The sequence below is a fragment of the Biomphalaria glabrata genome, chromosome 8 (genome assembly GCF_947242115.1).
Source record: "Biomphalaria glabrata chromosome 8, xgBioGlab47.1, whole genome shotgun sequence".
In the NCBI taxonomy this organism is placed as follows: Eukaryota; Metazoa; Mollusca; class Gastropoda; family Planorbidae; genus Biomphalaria; species Biomphalaria glabrata.
Genome location: NC_074718.1, coordinates 10409359 through 10433129, shown reverse-complemented (window position 1 = coordinate 10433129; position 23771 = coordinate 10409359). Strand labels below are relative to the sequence as shown.

Genomic DNA, 23771 nt, shown 5'->3' with positions numbered 1-23771 from the left:
GCATTGATTGTAGTCATAGATGTCCATGTAGGAACTGATATGAAAGAAACACAAAGTAAACAATTCCCTTAATTTGGAAGATATTTTGATGTAACATAAAGTATGAACTAATTGTGCATTTTTCACCTGATAATGTTGGCATTCAAAAGATTATTGTTACAGAGAAAAAACTAAATGCGTGTATTTTTTTTGTATATAAGTTGTATAATATAACAGGAAAGCTTTCTACGATAGTTCAATTGAAAATGTCCCTTGCAATAACATATTATTGAAAATTTATTTGTCGTCATAGGCATTATCAGTTCTCTCATAATTGAAGATGCCATTGTATTACATGTCATTGTTTTTTTTTCTTGTCGATGTTAAACATTATTAATGTACACCCAAACTATTCGGTTCATGAAATTTTGATACGATCAAAATTTTTCTCTGCCCTGGGAGGACTGTGGTGACACGGTTGCTGTGTGGTCAACCGTGACACACGGTCAAGTGTTGAGTATCGAGAGTTAGGGGACTTGGGGGAAGTGACTAGTGTGTAAACACGAGAGAGAGAAAGGTCAGCGAGTGAAGCAGGAGATCTGTACATAACGTTGCCGTGTATATATATGTATTTGTTAAAATGTTCCACAATTAAAAAGACACTTTAAACGTAAAAGGACTTGTTTCTTCACAATAAGATAAGATAGATAGATAGATAGATAGATAGATAGATAGATAGATAGATAGATAGATAGATAGATAGATAGATAGATAGATAGATAGATAGATAGATAGATAGATAGATAGATAGATAGATAGACAGACAGACAAATAGACAGACAGACAGACAGACAGATAGACAGATAGATAGATAGATAGATACTAGCCTGACATTACCCGCGGCCTGCGGGTCTAAGTTTGTGTTTACTAATCTAGTGGATTGGATTTAGATGTATGTTAAAGTTAGCTTTCAAGTTTTTTCTCTTTCGCTACGAAAATAAAATTAGTTTTGCAAAAATGGGTTTACCCGAAGCCGATACATTCATATCTATTAAAAACGAAAAGAGCGATAGCTTTGTTAAATGAATGGGATTATAAGGTGAACAATTGAACGAAATAATTATTAGTACGCGATTCATGAATGAATATAGATCTAGGACTATCTCAATTCGGTTTCGCAGCTTTCGTAAACGAATGTATTCACTTAAAAATGCTTTAGAAAACCAAATTGGAATGTTTATTTGATCAAAATATGAAATGAATGGACTATAATTAGTATGTTCATGTGTTAAAGTATAAAACTATCTGTGCGAAGAGAAGTTCTATCATCTTAGAGTTGAATTAGAGTTTTTGATCTAGGGATGGGATTATAAAGTAAACAATTAAACGAATTAATTTTTAGTACGCCATTCATTACATTATTGTCTAATGAAAGAGTGTTCATCGGGTAATCTGTAGTTACATATAGTAGTTTATTTAATTCGGACATTACATGAATTCGGACATTCGCTGTTTTCGTGGTCATTAAATAATTATTTTAATATTTATTACAAAACTAGCGCGCTGTGTAATGTGCTTGTCCATTTTCCAATGATTCTGACCCAATTTCCTTCCATTTACTAAATTTAGCTGTCTTTTTATGTAAGAAAAACGAATTTCAAATTTCTTAGTCGTGTTGTTGCCCAGATGACTTTACCTCTTTCTAGGGTTAAGACCATATTTTTTGATTGGCTAAGTCTATACTAATGAGTCCGGCAATATTTATTCTGTTTTGGAGCTGATTTATTTGATTTATAAGCCAAGTTGTCTGATTCCATACAAATAAAAAATTAATAGAGTGTCCGAATTAAATTACGATTTTCTTACCAAAATTTATTTCGGACAGCCAGTTTTGGACATCAATAAAAAATGATCTTATATTATATTTTTTCGTTTTTTTTTTTTTTTTTAAATAGAGAATAAATGGGCAAATGTTTGGAGTGAGCTTGGTACACTGAATGAAGTTAAATTCTTAGATCTAGACCTACTAGATAGATCTAGATTTATATAGAGAGAATATAGAGAGGATTCAGTTAGGCAAGAATGGTTATCCTAACATGTAATATATAATACAAAAGATCATCTGACATCTGTATTAGAAATTTATTAAATTAATATATAAGCAAAAAACACAAACATTCAACACACATCTAATCATGCAAACAATTCAAACATGAAATAAGTCAGTATAGAAGTCACTATCCCAGTGACCTAATTTTGGTAGAATAAGTATGTTCATATTTTTACTTTTTGTGTTCGTATTTATGCAAATTCAAAAACATCTTAATGATTTAATGTGAGGGGGTTATGCCTGTGGATCTTAAAAGTTAGTTAATGTTAGTAAAGAATTAAAATCTGAGTTTATTAAGGCCTAAATATAGAGACTGTCCGAAATAAACTATGGTGTCCGAAATCAAATAATGTGGGTCAAATTTGTCCGAATTAAATGAAAATACACGGCCTCTTTGACCTTAAATATAATAACAAATATAGGTCAGGGGTACAAATATAAGTAGTCACCCTTATTCTCCTTAAACTAAAGAACATTTTGATACTTTATTTTCTTTTCTATGTCGAACCATTGTCAAATAATGCGCTGTTAAAGTCAAACTTTCTAAATTTGGGTCTATAGGTGTCCGAATAGCATAAACTACTCTATAAGGAATTAATTAATGTAAAAAATGCTTTTGAAACACAAAATTGAAGGTTAATTTTATTATATAATGAAATCAAAGGATCTTCGTTTGTATTTTCATGTGCCAAAGTAAAAAAGTGTATTTCTTAAATTAGATCTAGGTCTATATCCTTTCGATTTTTTCTCATATCAACATTGTAGACATGGCTAAATACTATAGCTTTAATAGAGTCGGACAACTTTATTTTTTTTAGGGTCTTAAGTTTTAGGGCTACAATACATACACTAAGGTCTAAGTTGGTACCCAAGAAACATTCCTGCCAAGTTTTATCAAGATTGGTCTATAAGTCACATACATACACCCCACATTCTACTTTATAGTATACTAGACATATGTTACCCGCGGGTCTTTATTTGTGCATTACTGTCGATATAGTCACAATTAAGCGAAATAATAATATAATGTAATAGGTAAAGCGAATGTGTCAATGTAAAAATAGTGTGAATGAAGTTATCAAATAAAAATAGCTAATAGGCTTAAATCCATTTTTTTCAAATTAAAACATTTGCTTGTAGGCCTACATATATTTGATTAAAATTTGAGATGAATAGACTTAATTTTGTATGTTCATGTGTTAAAGTATAAAGTATAAGATCTTGAGGTAGACATAGATCTAAATCTACACTAATCTAGAGTTAAAAATTGGCTTTTATAGAGTTCATTCTGTGTTGCGCATGTGTGACCTTTTTTCATGAATGAATATAGGCCTATGATCTATCTCAACACGGCTACGCAACTTTAGCGAACAGCTTTAGAAAAACAAATTTGAATGTTAAATTGATTAAAATATCAAATGAATGGACAATAATTAGTATGTTTATGCGTTAAAGCACAAAACTATCTTTGCGAAAAGAAGTTTTATCATCTTAGAGTTCAATAAGAGTTTTAGACCTAGACCTATAGGAATTAATTAAGATAGACCATACACACACACACACACATGCTTTTTTCTTTTTTTACACACTCACTTATTTAATGCTCGTTCAATTTTAAGTAGATCTAGCTCTAGATCTAATCTAGATTTTTTTTTTAGTCAAAACATATAGTTAATGACAAATAGATTAATATTTTTTTCCAGTTAATAATGCCTCGAGTTTATAAAAGGAAAACTGACAAAGATATATAATAAAGTGCCAGAGTCAGTCATGAGAGATGCTGTAACTGTTGTTGAGTAGGGCATGACAGTTCGACAAGTAGGCAAAAGAATTTTGCATTGTCCGATCAACATTGATTAACAATATTAAAAAAGTTTAAAGCTAACCAAACTTGTCTGTGTCCTAACTATAAATACAGCCTGATATTTACAGCAGAACAGGAAAATTTTTTGGCACCTGGCTAGATGCTCAAATATGTTTTATGGCCTTGCTTACAAACAAAAATGTTCGTGTTTTTGCCCTTGAAATGGCTATAGTAAATAATATAAAATGCCCTGCGTTATAGACCACCTATTCAATGGCTGGAGGAGAGTGGCTTTTTGGGGGGATTTATGAGACGTTACGCCATCCAGAACTTTCAATCAGACAACCAGAAGTTACATCACTGGCACGGGCTACAGTTTTCAACAAATTTAATGTTAACACATTTTTCACTTTGTTAGAAGAATCTTCCAATATTAAATATTAGCGGTGAGCAGATCTTCAATTAAGATTAAACTGGTGTGCTGCAAAAAATTCCTAAAATAATTGCACCTCGTGGAATCAAGCAAATAGGTCAATTTACCTCAAGAGAAGGTTGCTAGCTTGTTACAATGTACTGCATTGTTTCAGCCATCAGCAGCTCTTTGCCACCTGTTTTTTTTTGTTTTTTTTTCAAGAAAGCAATTTAAAAACTTTATGTTCATTGGACCGCCAGAAGACTCTCTTGGACTTGCCTTTCCTACTGGTTGGATGACCAGTGACAGTTTTCTTCAAGTTATGCACCATTTTATAAAATATGATTGGTCAACTGAAATCTACCCCTAATCCTTTCATATGCTGCCCTAGAATGAGTTAAAAGAAATAACATCCATAATCATATTATTACCCTACCACCTCATACAAGCCATAATTTAAGTTACAGCCACTTGACCGCACTGTATTAACGTTGGCATACCATGAAGGCATGAGCTCTTTTAATTGGGAGGAATTAAGTTTTCACTGTCAGTCATTTGGAGTTTGTTTACTAGATGTACATGAACTAGAATATAGATTTAGACTCTACTCTAGTCTCTAGATTTAGACTCTAGATCTAATCTTAAATATAGTATAGTCTATAGAATTCTAGAGTAGTTTATTCGGACACTCGCTGTTTTTTGTGGTCATTACATCTTTATTTTGATATTTAATATGAAACTAGCATGCTAGTAATAGTTTTATAGATAATACTAATACTCAGTAATACTAAACTAATAGTAGTATAGAAGACGTATAGATCTAGTTATTAATTTTAATTAATTATTATAGTATAACTTAGTATAAAGTATAAATAATAAGTCATAATAATTAATAAGTTATATTAGTTATAAGTATTTATATTAGCTTGCTATTCCTATTCTATACTTGACTTATAATACTATAATACTATTACTGTATTCTGTATTAATAGTAATAGTAATCTGTAGTGTAGTATTAGTATTACTGTCACTCAGAGTCAGTGTAGTAGTAGTGTACAGTTCATGTCATCATCATGTACTACTGTAGTTCATCATAGTTCATCAGTTCATGTATTGAACAGTATTGTGGTGTAGTATAAAATAAGTCTAATCAAAATCATGTCTAATGACTAATGTCACTAATGTCAATAGTCTCTTATCTTATCTTATATAATACAGACGTTACTTCAAAAAAGAAGATGATTACGTCCTACGCGTCATGCATATTAGTCAATGACAATGTGCATGTCCATTTTCCAATGAGGTAGTTCTGTATTTCTGACCTACTTTAACCAAAGTCACGTGATTGTTGGACAACAAAGAGGAGAATGGCCTTGTCTTCCTATATTTCCATTGCTGTTGCTCCTCTATTTTTACGAAATTTTACATTTACAAACATTTTAAAATATACAGAGTACATCAACGAACTCCCTGAAAGTTCAAAAAATTATACAAATGTTTTCATAAAGGGCCAAGAACTGTTTAAGGATGAGTTTAAATTATGATATTTCCTTTATAGTCATGAAAAGCGTCAACACATTGCCAATGATACATTTACATACAGAAGAACATGTTTTTACAAACGTTCTTGTAAGATTAAAAAAAGGCTTGGTATAAACTACACAAAACACACACACACACATATATATATTTATTTTGTTATATTTATAGGCCTTTATATGGGATAATATGCATATTAGTTGAAACATTGTTATTTTCATAAACTTCAGCTATTTTTTAACGTTATGTTTTTCATATTCCGATAATTGCAAATACATTATGCACATCGATAACATTAAGAATTATTTTTTTGTGTTGGATACATGATGTATTATTATGTTATTAAAGTTCTATCATTTTTAAGAAATTCAAAAAATGTTACATTAAAGTTTCAAGAATGCGTCGACGAAACAGATCTAGATCCATTTTTTTACTTAGAAACCAAATTTAACAATGACAGGGCGGGGTAAGACACATTTGGCCTGTGTAACTGCAAGAGTAGATCTAGATTTATCCTTGACTATCAGATGTGTTATTTGTTCGCTAAACAACTGAAGCCTATTATGCACAAGGAAAACACATGGCAGTCTTTTTATCTTTTATAACAACTAGTCGACATATCGACTACACACTAGCCCTAGAGCTATCTGACCAATACACACTGGTCTGCTGTCCAACTTTTAGTGTTCTACTCAAGTTCAAGCTTGTTTACTTTTGGGCAGAGAGGAGGGGGGGGGGGGGATGAAAGTGTTACTTTTTTTTCTAGGACTGGTTACCCGAATGCTAAGAACTGTAAGTGTAGTCATTCATTGTAGATCAAGAAATCTTAATCTCAGTATGGCAGATTATAGGCCAACGCTTTGGTACCTTTTATCAAAGGTTTAACTATTTGTTTTAGTTGAAACTATTTTAAAAAATGTATCTCTAGATTCTCCTGTTATTAACAAATTATAGTTTAGCGCTAATGAGTAAATTGAAACCACTAAATATTGACTTAAAACGCTTCAGATTCCCCCTACAAACGAACTAAAACTAAGCACGGTGCGCGTTGTATACACACAACCACGTGACTCGGGTGGAATTCGGAACTACCTCATTATTCTGACCCAATTTAATTCATTTAGATTCTAGCTGTTTTTTTATGTAAGAAAAAAGAGTTTCAAATTAAAATTTGGGTAATTTCCGAGATTGTTGTTTTTTCCTATCACTATCCTATGTAACCAAGATGAAGATGACTTGGAAGGAAATTGGGTCAGAATAATTCACACACACATTAAATTAAATTATACAGAATGCTAGACTAGTTTCATATTGGATCATGTACCGTAATGATAATGACCACAAAAACAGCAAGTTGTACGAATTCATTTAATTTTAATATCTGGAATAAATAAACTACTCTCTCTATATAAATATTATTTTTTTATAATGGGCTAGTTAACTAAAGTTACTACTATCTAGATTAGATTTGGGTAAAACTTTCCATCGAAGACCCCTAGTTTTCAGATAGTCCTAGAGTAGACTACTAGTACTCACAAACTCAGGCCAGACAATTACAATAGACTCAGACTGGCTAGACTAGACTACACTACTAGACTAGATTGTCTAGATTCCTAGATCTACTCTAGATTCTAGCTAAACCTAATCTAGATCGAGAATAAACTTGAATAGATAATAGTAAAGTCAAGACGTAGCAATACATAACATTATCATTAAACATAAAAAACTGAACCATAATCTTCAAATACAAAAACAAAATCTAATAAAATACTCAGAAAGACACAAAGATAAAGTCATTGAAAGTGCAACAAAGATAAAGGCACATTCCTCATTCCTAATGCTAGGACAAATCTGTACAAATTGTAACAAAAGCTCCTTCTTCCCTAGTGCTAGTCTGTTAGAGCATAGAATGGGTTGTCTGAGCCAGCTAGGAAAACCAGTGACTTTGCAGAATTTAAGTCATTGGTTAACATGCATGACGCAAAGACGCTAATCATAGAATCTTCTTTTTTGAAGTAACATCTATATAAAACTGTAATATATATATATATATATTATATATAAGATTTAAGAAGACCAGATCTAGAGGATCTAGTAGTACGGTCTAGATCTTGATTCTAGAATTCTAGATTAAGATTAATAAATTTTAAAATCCAGTCTAGATCTAGTCAATCTAGATTTAGAATCTAGATTTGATTAGAATCAAGCTGTATTGTTACAATTGTAAATTACTGTAATGTCATTACTGTATATTAAATAATTGAGTATTGTACTAAATTCTAGTTAAATTCTAGATCTAGAATAATCTAGATCTATATTCTCTATATTATTGAAAAAAACACACTTATTTTTAGTATAAAAATATAGATTTATAGATTCTATTCGATCTATGAAATATAGATTAGATCTATATATTCTCTTTATAGTCAAGTATGTCTACTATGATATATGCTCTATTATAGATTATAGATTAATATAGATCTATATAGCCTGTATAGGTCTAACTCATGGGATCTAGATCTATATTCTGAATTTAGATGGCTGCCTGGTCGTGCGGTTTGCGCGCTGGACTGTTGTTCGGATTTGTCAAGGGTTCAAACCCTGCCCGCTCCCATCCCCCGTTGTCCTGCTGGAGGTTTGGACTAGGAAGTAAACTATCTTCAACTTTGAAGGAACATCCAAAACATGTAAAAAAAACATTTTACAAACAAACATTTTTAATTTCTTGAATTCTTTCATTTTATCTAATCTAGATCTACAATACATAGATCAATATATCTATAAGTGTGGACTATATAGGGACATGAAGCTCATCTATTGGTAGGACACAGAAGAACATCTTAAGTCAACTTGAATTCAATGCTGGAAGTTGGAAGGTATCTCTCCTAAGGTGCGGTAATGGTTGAGGATGCAAGTTCCTACTCTGAAGCATTTTTCACACCTTACTTTAATTCAGTGCCTGGTTAATGCAGATAGCCCCAGCTTGTGGCTTGGGTCTAAGTGCTTAGCTTTGCTGAAACAGTTAGACCATGGCTCATGGGGAGAAGAGAGCAATGAACTGTTACGTAGGCTGGTCAAATATTATAAGCACAAAGTTACTTCAAAGTGAGTCTTTTTCATTTTTTTTTCTGCTTTCTTAAAGTATTTTATTTTTAAGAATCACTAGGTGACTAAGTATTAGTTTCAAATATATTGCCATTTACTTTTGACCTTTAGCTCATAATATTGTGCAGTTTATACTTATTATTGAGCTTAGAACTATTATACACATACAATTTGTTGAATTTTTGAAAAAGTTTCTTTTTACTTTATAAAAAAACAAGCCTGTCATATTGACATTTGTGTAAGAAGCTTTGTTAAATCAATTCTTTCAGGCTGGTTGAGGCCTTGCTTCCTTCAAATGCAAAGACATTGTGTTTAAAATCCTGTAATCAAATAACTGGAGATTGTCTTAACAAGATACTACACAGGTTTGTTGATATTCATCTCATCTGCTAAAACATAACCAATCATGAATCATTCTATACACAATTAAATATTTTACAATTATGCTAGAAAGATTGTATTGTCTTATCAGTTTGGCTTAAATATTCCACTGTCTACACCAAATAGTTGTGAAGTTTGGCAGATCTTCTATATATATCATTTCCAATATCAAACCCTTACCCTAACTCAGTGGCATAGCATCCATGGCGTGAAGAGGTTCAATGAACCCGGGCCCACAACCCTTAGGGGCCCACAGCCTATGATGTACCAACTATGGCGCAAAGGGATTTATTGACTAGTTGGGGCCCACATGATTGATGCCTTAGGGATGACACCAAACAGGAATGCATAATTGCACTTTTGTATAGGCAATTAAAAAGTATAACCTTATAAGTCTTATTTAGAGGGAGGGAGGGAGGCCCACCTAGATATTCTTGAACCCGGGCCCGCAACTACCTTGCTATGCCACTGCCCTATTCCCCAATCATTTTCTAATTTGGGGGGCATAAAGTTTCCAACAGGTGTAGCTCTACAACCGAGAAACATCAAACAACTTTCTGGCGTAACAAAAAAAGCCATCTTTAGAAAAGTAAAATGATTCTTAAAAAGAAATTTTAATTCACAATTTCAAAACTTTCCTAAAGTATGAAAAACAAAAGTTTCATTGGTTTTTATTTCATTTCAGATGCACTCATCTTGTGTCATTGGATCTGTCTGCACTACCTGATTTGAATTTTCATTTGGTGGGGCTGTTTTCATTAGACAATGGTTGCAAGTATGGGACTCTGACAGTTGTTGACCTAGACGGTTGCACACAAGTGACAGACACAGTAGTGCAGGTACATTGGGTTTAACATTTTGGATGTATGCGCTCGGATACGACAAAGTACATTATCATGTTTTCGCTGTGTAGAATGTTTGATTTGGCCTGATAAGTAATATACAATCTTTAATTCTTCTTCAATATGAATGTTTATCATTAAAGTGAGGCTTTTTCCTTTTAAATTAAGATATATATTGTCTTGCTTGTCAGGAGGAATAGATAGAATGGCAATTAAGTGCTCCACACTTTTATTTATTTTATACACTAAAGTTCTTCTTTCAGACCTTTGTAGTCTATAAGGGCAGATGATGTTTCTTTGGCCAACAGTTAACGAGCAGAGTGTCATTAGGCCAGAACAACAACCAACCTCCTTTAATTTCCCCAACTAAGGTCACATTAGAGTTGGTTGGACTCAGGGGCACCCTAAAAATCCAAAACTTCAAAATACTAGTCTTCACTGAGATTTGAATCCAGGACCCCACTTTCGGAATCCAAATGCTTAACCACTTAGCCCCCCATTTTATATACTATATTGTTCTAAATCTAGGCAAGTAACCCAATGAAAATAAGGTAAAGATTAATGAGGGTAGTTTTCTTACAATGTAAAATTATGATGAGATGACAATATATACACTAAGTAATCTCCTCTCCCTATCAGTTGCCTTTCTCCTCTGTCATTTCTCTTGGATAGCAAATTGTTAACACCCAAAAACTTTGTGTTTAAGTGCTATATAAGATAGTGCACTCATTATGAAGTTTTGATGGCGGTATGCAACTTTTAAATTGCAAAAATATATTCCCTTTTTTAGTTCTCATTTTTTTTTTTTTTGATGTATTTGTATTTTTTGGTAGTACCAAAATAAAAAACCTGGACCTAATTTTTGTTTTTTTAAAATATTTAAATATTAACAATTGGTTAAGTTGGCAACTCATGTAAAGTTAATTGTCTTAAATATGATTAAACTAATTTTCATAAATAATTATCATCTAAAGCAGTAATGAACAGCTGAAGAGACTGATGTAAAAAAAACCAACAACTGATGATCATGCTGTTTTTTGTTTTTTCATTTGGTCTAGAATCTACTGCGCAATGCAACATCACTGCAAAGTCTGAACATAGCCCAAACTAACATAACAGACAAAGTGTTTTTGATGGATGAAGTCAAGCAGCTAGCAAGGGAAGCTTTAATAGAGGTGATATTATGAGCTTTGTACTACTTATTGTAAAAACCAATGTAAATGATGATTGGATGTTACTCAGGCTATAATACACTTTTTAACCATATTCATTTCCAACCCTTATTTTAAGGACCTTGAATGAAAACATTATATTTTCTTTAGATAATATTTACCCAGTGTCAGAAAAGCATATGTTAAAAGCAAGTGGATATTATTTTTTTTTCAGATTCCAGGGCTTACAGAAACTTATGACTGTATTTTACAAACATTAGATATCTCTGGATGTCAGAACGTATCAAGTACTTGCATTCGACATTTGTGTACACTCTGTGGGCCAACACTGCGTACTCTTAATATTGCCTGGACTAAGGTGCTACTAATGTTTTCATATGTTGATATTCAAGCATGTTGTTTGCTGGTTTTAAGCGTGGTTATAAGTGGGAAGAGGGGTCGAGAGGCTAAGTGCGCTTGAACTTGGTTTGGCTATCTATGAAGGGGGCTCGAGGCTCGACACCTGACTCTGGCAGAGTTGTGTTTACTGAGCCCCTAAAGGCAGCACGGAAAAACTTTCTCCTAGGTACCCCCTCCCCATCACTGGTCCACAACTGAGATTGGACCAAAGCGCTCTGAGCATGCTATAAGCATGAAAGTAAAGCTATATAAAAGCCATAATTTATTTTAACTTTAATCAAAGAACTGTGGCCTTATGGATAGCAAAGAGTCTTTTGTTCTATACATTGATCATATACTGACCAGATTACATACTATACAGTTAATTTTTGTTTAACTCATACACTGAAAAATAATATCTAGACAATCTATTATATTTAATGTTACTTGACTATATATATATACATGTGCTTTAGCAATCTAGGATAATGTACCAAGACAATCAACTTTCTGCAAGGCTGCTGTTTCCTTCAAAATTATTATGATAAAAAAAATGTATCAATATAGTAAGTAAAGTACCCCTTTTAGACCTTGCAATCTATAGGGCACATGATATAAAGGTCATCTGTATGGCCAGAGGTTAAGGAGGATGTCATTTAGCCATCACAATAACAGACAGCTTTTACTTTACCCAACTAATGTCTGTTACCTATTAGAGTTGGGTGGACTCAAGGGTGTCCTTATATCCCAAACTTCAATGAGATTTCAGACCCATGGTCCAAAAGCCAAGGGCTTAAATACTCAGTCAACATGCCCTTAATCAATAATCCTAAGTGCAACTCTTCACCTTAGAAGAAAGTTTTCTTTGGACATTTAACTATTGGGTTTACAGACGTTATATGAATTCAGTTTATGATAATGTGTTCCCATTACTATGTATATATTTCTTTTAAATGAAAAATATTTCTTTCATTACTATTTAGCTCTACCAGACTCCTAAATCTGAGATCCTGTGTGGGACTTGCTCTCCCTGCCCCCCCCCCCCCCTTCCCCTTTTTGTTTTTTGCTATCAATCTAGATGTAATACAGATATTTTTCTTATCACTGGCTCTGTCAATTAAAATAAAAATATTACTCCTGATAAAATTCAGACTCCTTAGATTCTAAAGGGATCAAAATATCAATCGGCTTGTGAAAAGCCTAGACCTACTGTCATATTTGCCTGGTTCTGTCGATTGAACTAAAATGTTATTCTAGATAAAAATTTGTCTCCAAAGAGTCTAAATCAACCAAAATATTTTTTAAAAAATGTGATTTCAAAACCTTCCATCAATTCTCCTGGTTTTTCAACTTTTTCATGTATGACCACGCAGACGTTTTGCAAAGGCTAAACATGCTGTTTAGTTACTATTGGATAAAAATGTTAAATTCTGGAGAATTTTTTTAATGTATTGGTCTAGTAAAGTACCATGGCATATATTCAGTTACAATTTTGGAAATGGACGAAAAATCTGTACAGTGGTCTGTTAGAGTTAATTTATTTTTATTTTGACTATTCCAAATAAAACATGAAGATTTAAAATTTCAATTTGAGTTTGGTTGTTTTCAGATAGAATGCACTGCTTTTTTATATTTGTCTGGATTGGGTCTTCCTGCTGCTGTAAGGTACTATAATGAATTCACTGATAAAAAAGCACCAAAGACTAGCACTCTTGCCCAAACACTCAAAGAGTTTGATGACTTGTCAAGGAAAGTCAAACGGCTTTTTAACTGGAAACATGATAGACGTTCAGGTAAAGATTTTCTAGATTGATAATCATTTATTTGTAAATTTATTAGGCTAACAGAGTTTATAATGGCTTTCTAGCAAAACAAATGATCTTTTGTTCAACAACTTTTGTATTGTGAAATTTAAGACTTGCCAAATAATGTGCTGTTAAAGAAAATAATCTCAGTTTAGTTCAAACATGCAAGACAGCTACTTTAGTAAAGGTTGCTATGACAGTGTAAACTAATTAGTTAGCCTTGTGATTAATCTTTTAGGCAAAACATTATACACTCTTCGAATGTGATGGTTATTATTATTTTTGTCTTTAAAAATTACACCCTTTTTAAAAAAGATAAAAATTTCCTCAAGCTGTATCAGTATACTCTGGGATTACAAATGGATGGCTGCCTGGTTGATTGGTATTCCCTCTGGACAGTTTTCTCCAAGATCCCGGGGTCTAACCTGCCCATCACCATCCTTAACTTCCTGCGGGATGTTTTGGTCTAGGATGTAATAGTCTTTGATTCTGATGGAGCATCCGAAATGTAAAACAATTAGTCAAACATTATTTTAGATAGTCTGAGTCTTGATTTTTTTTTAAATTTGGTTCTTGCTTTGATCTGACACAAAAAAGTGACCTAATTATTTAGCACTTTCACAAGATCAACTGTTTTTTGTTGTTGTTGTTTTTTAATTCATAAAGACAATGTAGAAAATACATTTGTGACTGTAAACATTCTTGAAAATATTTTTTTTATTATTTTAAGTATGAAATACTCTTAATTGAAGAAAATAGTTGTTATTAAGATAACAGTTATAGTAACTAGATTTATTCAAAATTATTGTGAAATGACTTTCATGGAATTAAAAGAAATATCATTGCTCTGATTGTCTTGTTTTTCCATTTAAACTAAATCACTCAATTTTTTTGTGAGGTGAGATGGCCCAGTGGCAAAGCTTTTGTCTTCCAAAGCAAGGGGTCAAATAAACTTAGAATGTCCATGAGTTTCCCCAATTCTAATGGGTACCTGACATACATTGGGTTGATCTTTGTTTGGCCACACCCTCATTAACTGTCAGCCATAGAATTAGATAAACTTTAAATCATCTGCCCCTTAGATCACAAGGTCTGAAAGGGATACCATTTACCCATTACCTTTACTCAGTTTTGTGTTGAAGGTTGCATAAATCCAGTTATGATAATTGCTAATGATAATTATTGTCTTCTCTTCAGTGTTTTACAGCTATAGATGTACAGAAAGGATTGTTTTGTTTTTAATGTAATAATCATTGTATCTATGTTCTTTCTTGTTCAGGTACTGATCTGTTGTGTAGTAATGCACATAAAAGAATCAATGGCTCTATACAGAAACAGGGTAAAAGTCATTCTGAAAACATAGTTCCATGCTCATTGAGTGATGGATCTGAGAATTATTGTCAGAAGGGACAGCAAGACCTACTTCTTATGGAGAGGAGGACAGGCAACGATACACACAGTACTGAAAGTCTTGCTGCCTCTTTGCAGTGCTCAAACCCATCCAAAGTACTAGATGCTCACTTTGATAATAAAGAAACTATCCACAGTCAAGTCTTAAGTGACTTTTCAGAACCGCTCACATTGAGCTCTGACCCCATAAATTTAAATACTGGCACTGCTGAACAGGAGAGTACCTTTAATGCAGTCGGCATGCCACCAAACAATGCTCTAGGAGACAGTGGCCCTATTATGGCATTTTACAAACCAGCTATCACCAGTTTCTGCTGCTGTGGGTATGCTTTTGATGAGGACCTTTGTCTTCTGTACTTTGAACAATTTTTGTGCTCCAATTCAAGTCTAACCAGCCTAAGAGTGTACGGTGGAAAAACCAGTCCCATTGTGTCAGACAGGATTTTGCAAAAAATAGGCACTTTCTGCCCCGAACTTACTCAGATATCCCTTGAAGGCTGTGATCGTATAACTGATGTGGGAATTATGCAGCTTATGCAACTGAATAACTTAACCGAAATCGACTTTACAGGTAAGCATTAAATTATGAGCACTTTTTTAGGGCATTTTTTAAATGTTTTATTTTTTAGACAAGAGTTTCCTAACCTTTATGCTCACAGTTAGATCTTTTTTATTCATTTTCAATTACCTCACAAACTTTTATTGATATAACCCACACTCAAATTTGTTGTTTTCTTCCCTTAGAAGTGATGTTTACTTTAAAGCCATTTTTTTTTCAACGTTCTTTGTTCTCAGCTAGTTATCCAGGTATCAAGAAAATGTTCACTTTAGATTGCATTTCTTTCACTTGGAAGTCTTAAAGTAGAGCATTGAGATAATAGTTCTCTTGTGATTTTTTTTAAAATCTCTCTATTAGTACATTTAGTTGCATTTCTGCATGTCTTAGACTGAGGGTTTTTTCATTGCATTGTACCTACTTTTAATTGCTTAATCGACTAACTTAATTTAATCTTTTTAAAGTAATTAAGTGATAATAATAGCCTTTATATAATCTTTCTTCAGGAGTACCCTTTATTGATGACAATGTAATTGCACCATTAGTTGAATTCTATCAATTGAGCCGTTTCCGGGTAGCTGAGACCATGATCACAAATAACTCTTTACTTATGATAGCATTAGGGCGCTTTCCACTTAAGGTAAGTTGAACTTAATGTCAAGTCCCTGCTTAGAATTCCATTAATAACATTAAAATTTTGTTAATTTTTATATTGTATAGTATATCTGCAAAGAAGGAAAGCTAGCTAATACAAATAATGATAATAATAAGACTTCATAGATGGAATAATAAAAAAGTTTCTTTTTTAAATGGAGAAATTTTTATTGCATTCTTTAATAATGTCAGCAGCAAATAATTGGCAACATTAGTTTGACGCTACATAAGCCGCTCTACTTAAACAAAAGTCTTAGTTTTAATTTACTTTGAATTGAGCTTTTAGTTTTCTTATGTGGTCCCTGAGCTCAATGACAGTTGCTACAGGGTTGTTACAGAGATGGTTTTGTTTGCCTGTATTTACAAAATGATTTTTTTCTTAGAAATTTTATTTGACAGGTTACATTTTTTAGGCTTGTTATAGTTGTCCCAGGCTAGTAAGATTTTTATAAGGATTTCAAAAGGTTATCATCCCAGATACAACTAGATATTAAATTATCTAAAATAAAACCTTTTTTTTTTCTTTAAACTATATCCTAATTATAGAAATTCATTAATGTTGTCAGATAAAATATGAAATTTATTTTAGCTCACAGATCTAGACTTGTCTTGGTGTGAAGACATCGAGTCTGATGATGGCCTAAATGCAATTGCTAGCAACTGTAGAAACTTACAGAAGCTGACGCTGAGAGAAAGCTGTGTGACGACCTTGACATTGAACTTGCTGGCCCAGAATTGTTCTATGATCACAGTGCTGAATATTTCCAGCAATATGAGTTAGTTCTTTTATTTAAAAATTATTTTTTTTTAAATCAATATATTGGAGAAAAAAAATTAACATAGACTGGTTTTTACACAAAGATGAAGCCTCATGTCTGAATGGTAAATCAATTGGCTTCCTATCCGAGAGGTTCCGGTTTCGAGTCTTGAAGATTCTTTTTTTCTTTTTCGAGATTTTTAAGAAACTCAAGCCCACCCAAATCTAATTGATACCTAAATTTGGTTATTTAAAGTAAAGGCCATTGGTTATTGCGTTGGCCACGTCACCTTTGTTGACTGTCGGCCATAAAAACAGGTGAACTTTTCATCATCTTCTCTATAGATTTCAAAGTCTGAAAACTGTACAGAAATTTCCCAAAAAATTTCCATTTTGAGCAAGAAAAAAAACAACAAAAAAACTATCAATTACTATTGCAGGGAATGCCATAATTGTGTCATTTAATGTAATAATAATAGTTATAATGTTTGTGAACAATGTTTTATGATTGGTGTATTTATCATTGGTTTTACAATTCCTCTTATCAACTTACCAATTCTTCATCAGTTGAAAAAACATGATTTTCTCTAGAAATTTTACAGTTTATGTATATCTTTGGGAAAAAAAACAACAGCTAATTGACTTCACTAGGGAAAACTCTGGTTTTTGAGTGGGGGGGGGGGCATGGGTTAAAAAATGTCTTTTTTTTTCTATTAGTTTTCCATCCATGTGTTGTTAGTAACAAAGTAATTGTTATTGTGAGTTTGTTCTTCCACTCTTGGGAAGTGTGTCAGCCTTCTCATTTCCTTCTAGTTCAATATGTGCTGGTATCCATTGAATAACAGTTTTCTTTCTGTTGTTGTTGAGCTTTATAAAGGCTGTCCTGAGTTGTTTTATATTGGAGGAGTTTTCCAAGCTTTGTAGAGTTGCTCTTGCATTGGTTAGACAATCTGACTGTGTGGGGTACTTGATTGATTTTCTAGCATGGTAGCAGCTAGTTCTAGTGCTTCCCTTTCTGTTCTGTGGCTGTCTGAGAGCTCTCCAGTTGCAATGGATTTTTCTAGTTTTTCTCCATCGGGCCATTCGTTAAGTATTCCAGCTCCTCTATTTGTGGTTGCTTTATGGGATGAGCCATCCGTGTAAACTCTGATCTACTGATCAGAGTTTTTAGAAAACAGTTCACTATTTGCCTGAGCTCTGTTGGTATGTAGTCAGATTTTTTTTTTTATTTTCAATATGGTCTCTTATACTAGGAAGAGAGGTTTTGTCCCAGGGTGGAGATTCATTATGATGTATTGTGGATTCCAGAGTTATTTGATCAAGTTGGTGTTTCTTTTTTAGGCTTAGAGATTCCTGTAAGAAATTGGTCCTTTTGAAAACAACCAATCTCCTTTCATGCGCATTGAATTTCTCAACCACTCTTATTATGGTCTGAAATAAACATTCCCCCATGACCTTGTGATGCAAATATTCAACCAATGTTAGAATTAATAATTTGTTGTTCAAAATGGCCTTGCTCGCTTCCATTCCATGGCACCAAAGGTTTTACCCCTCAAACACCCCCCCCCCCTGTTATTCAACAAATAAACACAAGATCAGGCTTAGTTGAACCTGGGCACTCATATTTTGCTCAGTAGTTTATGTACTTGCGTAGTCTTCATCTTTCCTACTTTAAGCAAAAAAGTTTTTGTTTAAACAGCTTCATGTGCTGGCCTGTACTTGTTGGTCATTGATTTCAACCTATAAAAGTAACGCAGTACACCTCAGAGTTTACATTTAATTTGAAATTTCTCACCTTTTTAAACTAATGTTCAAATGTATTGGTTCTGTTCATCAGATGCTGTTAATGACAGTGCCTTGATAATGCTGTCAGAAAATTTAACGCTTTTGGAAAAAATTAATCTGGACTGGAATTCACGTAAGTATTTGTGTGTGGGGGTGTGTCTCTGCGCAAAACATTTATATCATTTTATTTTCAATTATAATAGTTTTTGATATCCGTTTAAAGTTTTTGCTTCAATTAATAAAAGATTTTTTCCTTCTCATTTCTAAGAATTTTTCTTAAAAGATTCTAAACTCTAGAGACTACGGATCATCTAATTAAAATATCACCTATTTCTTTTATTTATTTCTTCTTTGTTTGGGAGAATACTAATTGAATTTTGTTATTGAGTTTTGCTTAAGGACTAGTTAAAAAAAAATTCTTTTTTTTCAGAACTAACTGATGGTGCCATCCACGCTTTACTGACAAACTGTACTCGTTTGACCTATGTAAATTTGGAAGGTGTAAAAGAAATCACATCGGCGCCATTTATTAAAATTATCTCAAGTAATACAATTTATCCATTTTTTATTTTTAATTCTTTTTACTACTTTCAATCTAGATCTGGTGTTTAAAACTTAATTTATTACTTATAACCTAGATCTAGTGTTGTTTTTTTTTACCTGCACATCATAATTTCTTCCACATAAACTTTTGACTTGATTTGGATTTGATTTTTTTTACTTAATATTTTCAGTTCCTGAGGAGTTGGCAAGTTTTCTTGAAGAATATATCAAGAAAAATCAATTTGCCTTTGCTGATGGAACTTTTAGCCCAAATGTAAGTAATGTGCTTTTTAAAAATTCTAATTAAAAATGATTTTTTGGTTGTTCATCTGCATCCATTATTATTGTTGTATAGTTAAGAACTTTGCAGTATATAGGATAAAGTCTCTTTTTCCTCATATCTCAATGTCAGTTAGTTATCATACCTGCTCATTTTCTGACCATTCATATATTTTAGTCTTTGTTTTACTACGGAATGTCTTAAATGGTTTGGTTTGGGGGAGGGGTGTTGATTGTTTGTACTTTTGCTAAATGTCATCATTTTATAACTTCTGTGTCCTCCATCTGTTAACTTGGTCTTTGTTGATGTGTGGTCATTGGGTTGCAGCTTCAAACAGTTAGGCAAACTATAAACCATTGTAGGTGTCTCAGGTGTAATAATCTCTAAATTGCCAAATTTAAATAAAACTTGTTTTGAAACAAAAAAATGATCACAACTTCAATTCAAAACATTGACAGCATTTTATTTCAATGTTGATAATGTAATATTGTCTAAAGTTAGTTTATCCATTGTGGCTAGGTGATAACCATTTTTGTCATCCAGAAGGCTAAGGGCTCTGGATCACTAGTTTTGTACCTCCTCACACAAATAAAACAAAATACTACTTGCATGTCTTTCTATCGCTCGTCTCCTGCTTGAACTTTCCTACTGCTGTTTTCACTACCCTATTAATAACCTCAACTAAAACAGACTTGGTAGGGGCGGTGGTAAAGCACTTGGCTTCCGAACAGGGGCCGCAAATTTGAATCTTTAGGGTGCCTCTTGAGTCCACCCAGCTCTAATGGGTACCTGAGTTAGTTGAGGAGAAGTAAAGGCGGTTGGTCGTTGTGCTGGCCACATGGACCACTTATTATTCATGGTCTACTAAAACAGATGACCTTTACATCATCTGCCCCATAGATCACAAGGTCTGAAAGGGAAACTTTAAAAAATCAACAGACTTGAGCCATATCATGGTTACATTAGAAATACATACATTCACTCCATAACAGTCTTCACTAAAAGACTATTCATGCTCACTCTTGGGATATGGAGGGTGTTCCTCTCAAAACTTTTTATAAGTTTAAGGAGTTAATATTTTGTGAAATGTTACAGCTGGCCAAATTTCCTTGCTTGCCCCATCGGTCAACTACCTTCTGCACTGAGCTGATGTACCTAAACTTGACCTACTGTGACTTCGTGGAGGATGATGTTCTCCAGAATATTGCAGCTGTGACTCAGGGCTCTCTTACGGTAAGTTCCACTTAGTTGATCTCTGGCTTATTTCTTGGGTCTGATGTGGCCCATCCCCAGGGGTGCAAGTAGTATTTCTTGAGACCTCCATCTAGGATTAGTGGATCATAGTGGCTAATAGGTTGGTTTCAAAGAAATGTTTTGATAGCATTCTCTTAAAATTTTAACAAAAAAATTAGGATACATTTAATGAAATGATTTTGTGAGAATTTTGTTTTTCATTTTTTTTTTTAGAAAATTTTCTCTCTTATAAGTATTCTTTGAAGCGTGGTGGCTGAGTGGTAAAGTGCTTGGCTTCGAATTTGGGGTCCTGAATTCGAATTATGGTGAGACCAGGATTTTTAATTTTGGGATTATCAGGGTGCCTCCAGCTCTGATGGGTTCCTGACATTAGCTTGTTAAAAGTTTTTACTGGTTGTTGGTCATTGTGTTGGCCACATAACACCCTTTGGCCACATAAATAGATTACCTTTACATCACCTGCCCCATAGATCACAAGGTCTGAAAGGGGGAAGTTTACTTTTACTTTAGAATGATAAATGTATGTGAACTGGCTCTGTATGGTTATATTCTTGTACACCTTTCTCTCCCACTTTCCATTCTCAGATTAAGTTGAAATTGTGCACAATTATTTATTGTTGATGGCAACACATGACTTATAAAAAATAATTAAACAATTAGTGAATTGACCAATTAATGAATCAATTAGTGATAATTAATTTATTCTGTTTATGTAGAAAAAGGGGAGATAAATTGCAACATTGAGAGATAAAACTGTGATTGAATGGTGCTCTCCATTGTCTCAATATAAGCTTTGTTTTTTTATAAAACCATTTTTTATATTCTGTTTCTTAAGTTATACATAACATTTATCTTGTAGACTTGTTTCCAGTATTCCTTACTTTCTTCACCTGTTCTTGGAGCCTCTCACACATGATATATAGTTGTCTGTCTTCACCACCTGTTTGTTTTGCCATTGTTTTTCTAACTCTCCTGTTTGGTTTTCTCAAGTTCAGATGAAAGATACTCAATTTTGTTTTGTTTTGTCTCTAGATCATTGAGTACTATGGCCAAGAGGTGAAAGGCACTATGGAGAACTTCATTAACAATACTTTTACAGACTCTATTGTTGGATCATAATGTTTGAAGATTTCTGACGTCTGCCCTCACAAACATTATCAACAATAACAGTTTTCTTAATATTTGAGGATTCAGTCCACTAAAGGACTTTCAAACACAGTATTTTGACTCTAATAGAGTCAGATTAATAGAGTTTGACATGAGCTCAACAGTAATTAGAATCAATGCATTAACACAGACTGATGTCTAGTTCACACTTATTGTCTGACTGGATATTAATGTCATGACACTCAGTGCATAATTTGAAGCGATAACATGTCTACTTGACCTCACTGCTTGATTCTGAGGAATGACTGATGTTTGTACTTCATTAAAAAAACCCAGCAACAAATCATTGAAGTAAGTACAGTGGAGCTGAGATGGTTCTGATGACAGACCAAGCCAGCTTCTCTAGCTCTTGCACAAAGATAATCAGCCATTTTTTTTACTTTCCTGGCATTGAAGCTTTCTTGATACCTTTTGGTTGGTGCCTTAATTTACTATAAATGTATAGACAATGGAAGGACAATAACTTTTTAAGTTATTTTGTCAACATTGAACTTGTAATGATGTCATGATCTTTGTCACTCACAAATTATAAAGACAAATTTGTGAGCACTGAAACAACATATGCTGTTTTGAGGGCATACATACTTATATCTACTTAATGTACATATGAAATGTATATTATCATTTACCATTCTTACTGTAAAGAAGTAAATTTTGTAATGTGAGTGAAAATGCAGTGGTTATTATTGCAAGGGGAATTAAAAAGCATTCCATGTAATTCTTGTTCCTTTAATGTCATTCTCTGAAGCATTGTTTTACATTTATTCTATTCCACATCTATTTGGTTTCTATAAAATTTAATTTCAGAAGTTATTATCAGAAATAAAATAGTCTTCATATTGAGCTATGAGATTAATTATGTTTTTAGCTGTGGAAAAATAGTTGTTAGTCTGTAGACTTCATGTTTTGTAAAAGCTAACTCATCGCTGCTCCGTCAGACATCACTTTTTTAAATGTTAATAATAATCCAAGTTCTTTATTGTTACACATTATCTTTGGTTACAATGCAGAAATTTGTTTTAAGTTGTATAGATTCTGCTATAGTTTGTAACTTCATGTTTGTTTTATAAATTTGTCTATACTGTAGTTCCAAATATTAATTAAAGAACCATAACTCACTTTTTAAAATTAAACTTTGACAACACAAATATGTAAAGGATTGTTTAAGGTAATCTTGCAATATTAGATTACCTTTTCTTGTTCTGTTATAAAAGTGATTCAGCCTTTTCCAATTAGACATTTATAACTCAATCTCATGTGCTACTGATGATTTCCACAGACTTTTGTGTGCTTTCATTCCATATGTATGTACATATAGATTTATCTAAATAATAATCTTCTATATCGGGTTGTTTCTTAACTTATTTTCAAGCCTGGCCTAGATCCAGAAATTGACTTATGTGTACGTTTTTTTTGTTTCTGATATATAAGTCAAAGCAATCCTCTCAAAATTTTTTATAATGAAGTCCAATGTGTATAAGTCATGTACATAGATTATTATGATTATAAGCTTGTACATTTTTTAAAATCAGTATTGTTTTATACCATTAAGGTGATCATTGAGACTCCGTTAAACATATATTTACAGTTTATGTGAAGTTTCGCTAATGATAACAGTAAAGCATACCATATCTATTACATGTGCAATCAAGGAACTGAAGGTCTATTCAGATTTCACCCAACACAAAGTATGCACCATTTTTTTTAATGCTAAATTATTATTTTCTAATTTTTGTGTGTGTTTTAACTAGGTTTTAAAATATATTTTGAATGTATTTTTTTCTGAATGCTATAAAAAAAAGAATACTGACAAGGCTTAACTAATCAATACAAAAAAA

At 32.8% G+C, this 23771-nt stretch overlaps 1 protein-coding gene across 4 annotated transcripts; it reads left to right on the top strand.

Moving 5' to 3' along the window:
• The first annotated feature begins 199 nt into the window (after positions 1-199).
• LOC106069485 (uncharacterized) lies at positions 200-23768 on the top strand. Of its 4 annotated transcripts, none has more exons than XM_056038357.1 (15): positions 200-649; positions 8598-8949; positions 9219-9314; positions 10016-10169; positions 11231-11347; positions 11559-11702; positions 13332-13515; positions 14807-15508; positions 16000-16133; positions 16737-16923; positions 18742-18822; positions 19120-19233; positions 19424-19506; positions 20608-20745; positions 21799-23768. In XM_056038357.1, the coding sequence occupies exons 2-15, from the start codon at positions 8753-8755 to the stop codon at positions 21883-21885; spliced, it is 2418 nt and encodes an 805-aa protein (XP_055894332.1). In that variant the 5' UTR covers positions 200-649; positions 8598-8752; the 3' UTR covers positions 21886-23768. The 4 variants fall into 4 exon arrangements, with proteins under 4 accessions (XP_055894332.1, XP_055894335.1, XP_055894333.1 ...); XM_056038360.1 differs by lacking the exon at positions 200-649 and adding an exon at positions 4725-4851; XM_056038358.1 differs by lacking the exon at positions 200-649 and adding an exon at positions 4822-4880.
• Positions 23769-23771: the final 3 nt, after the last annotated feature.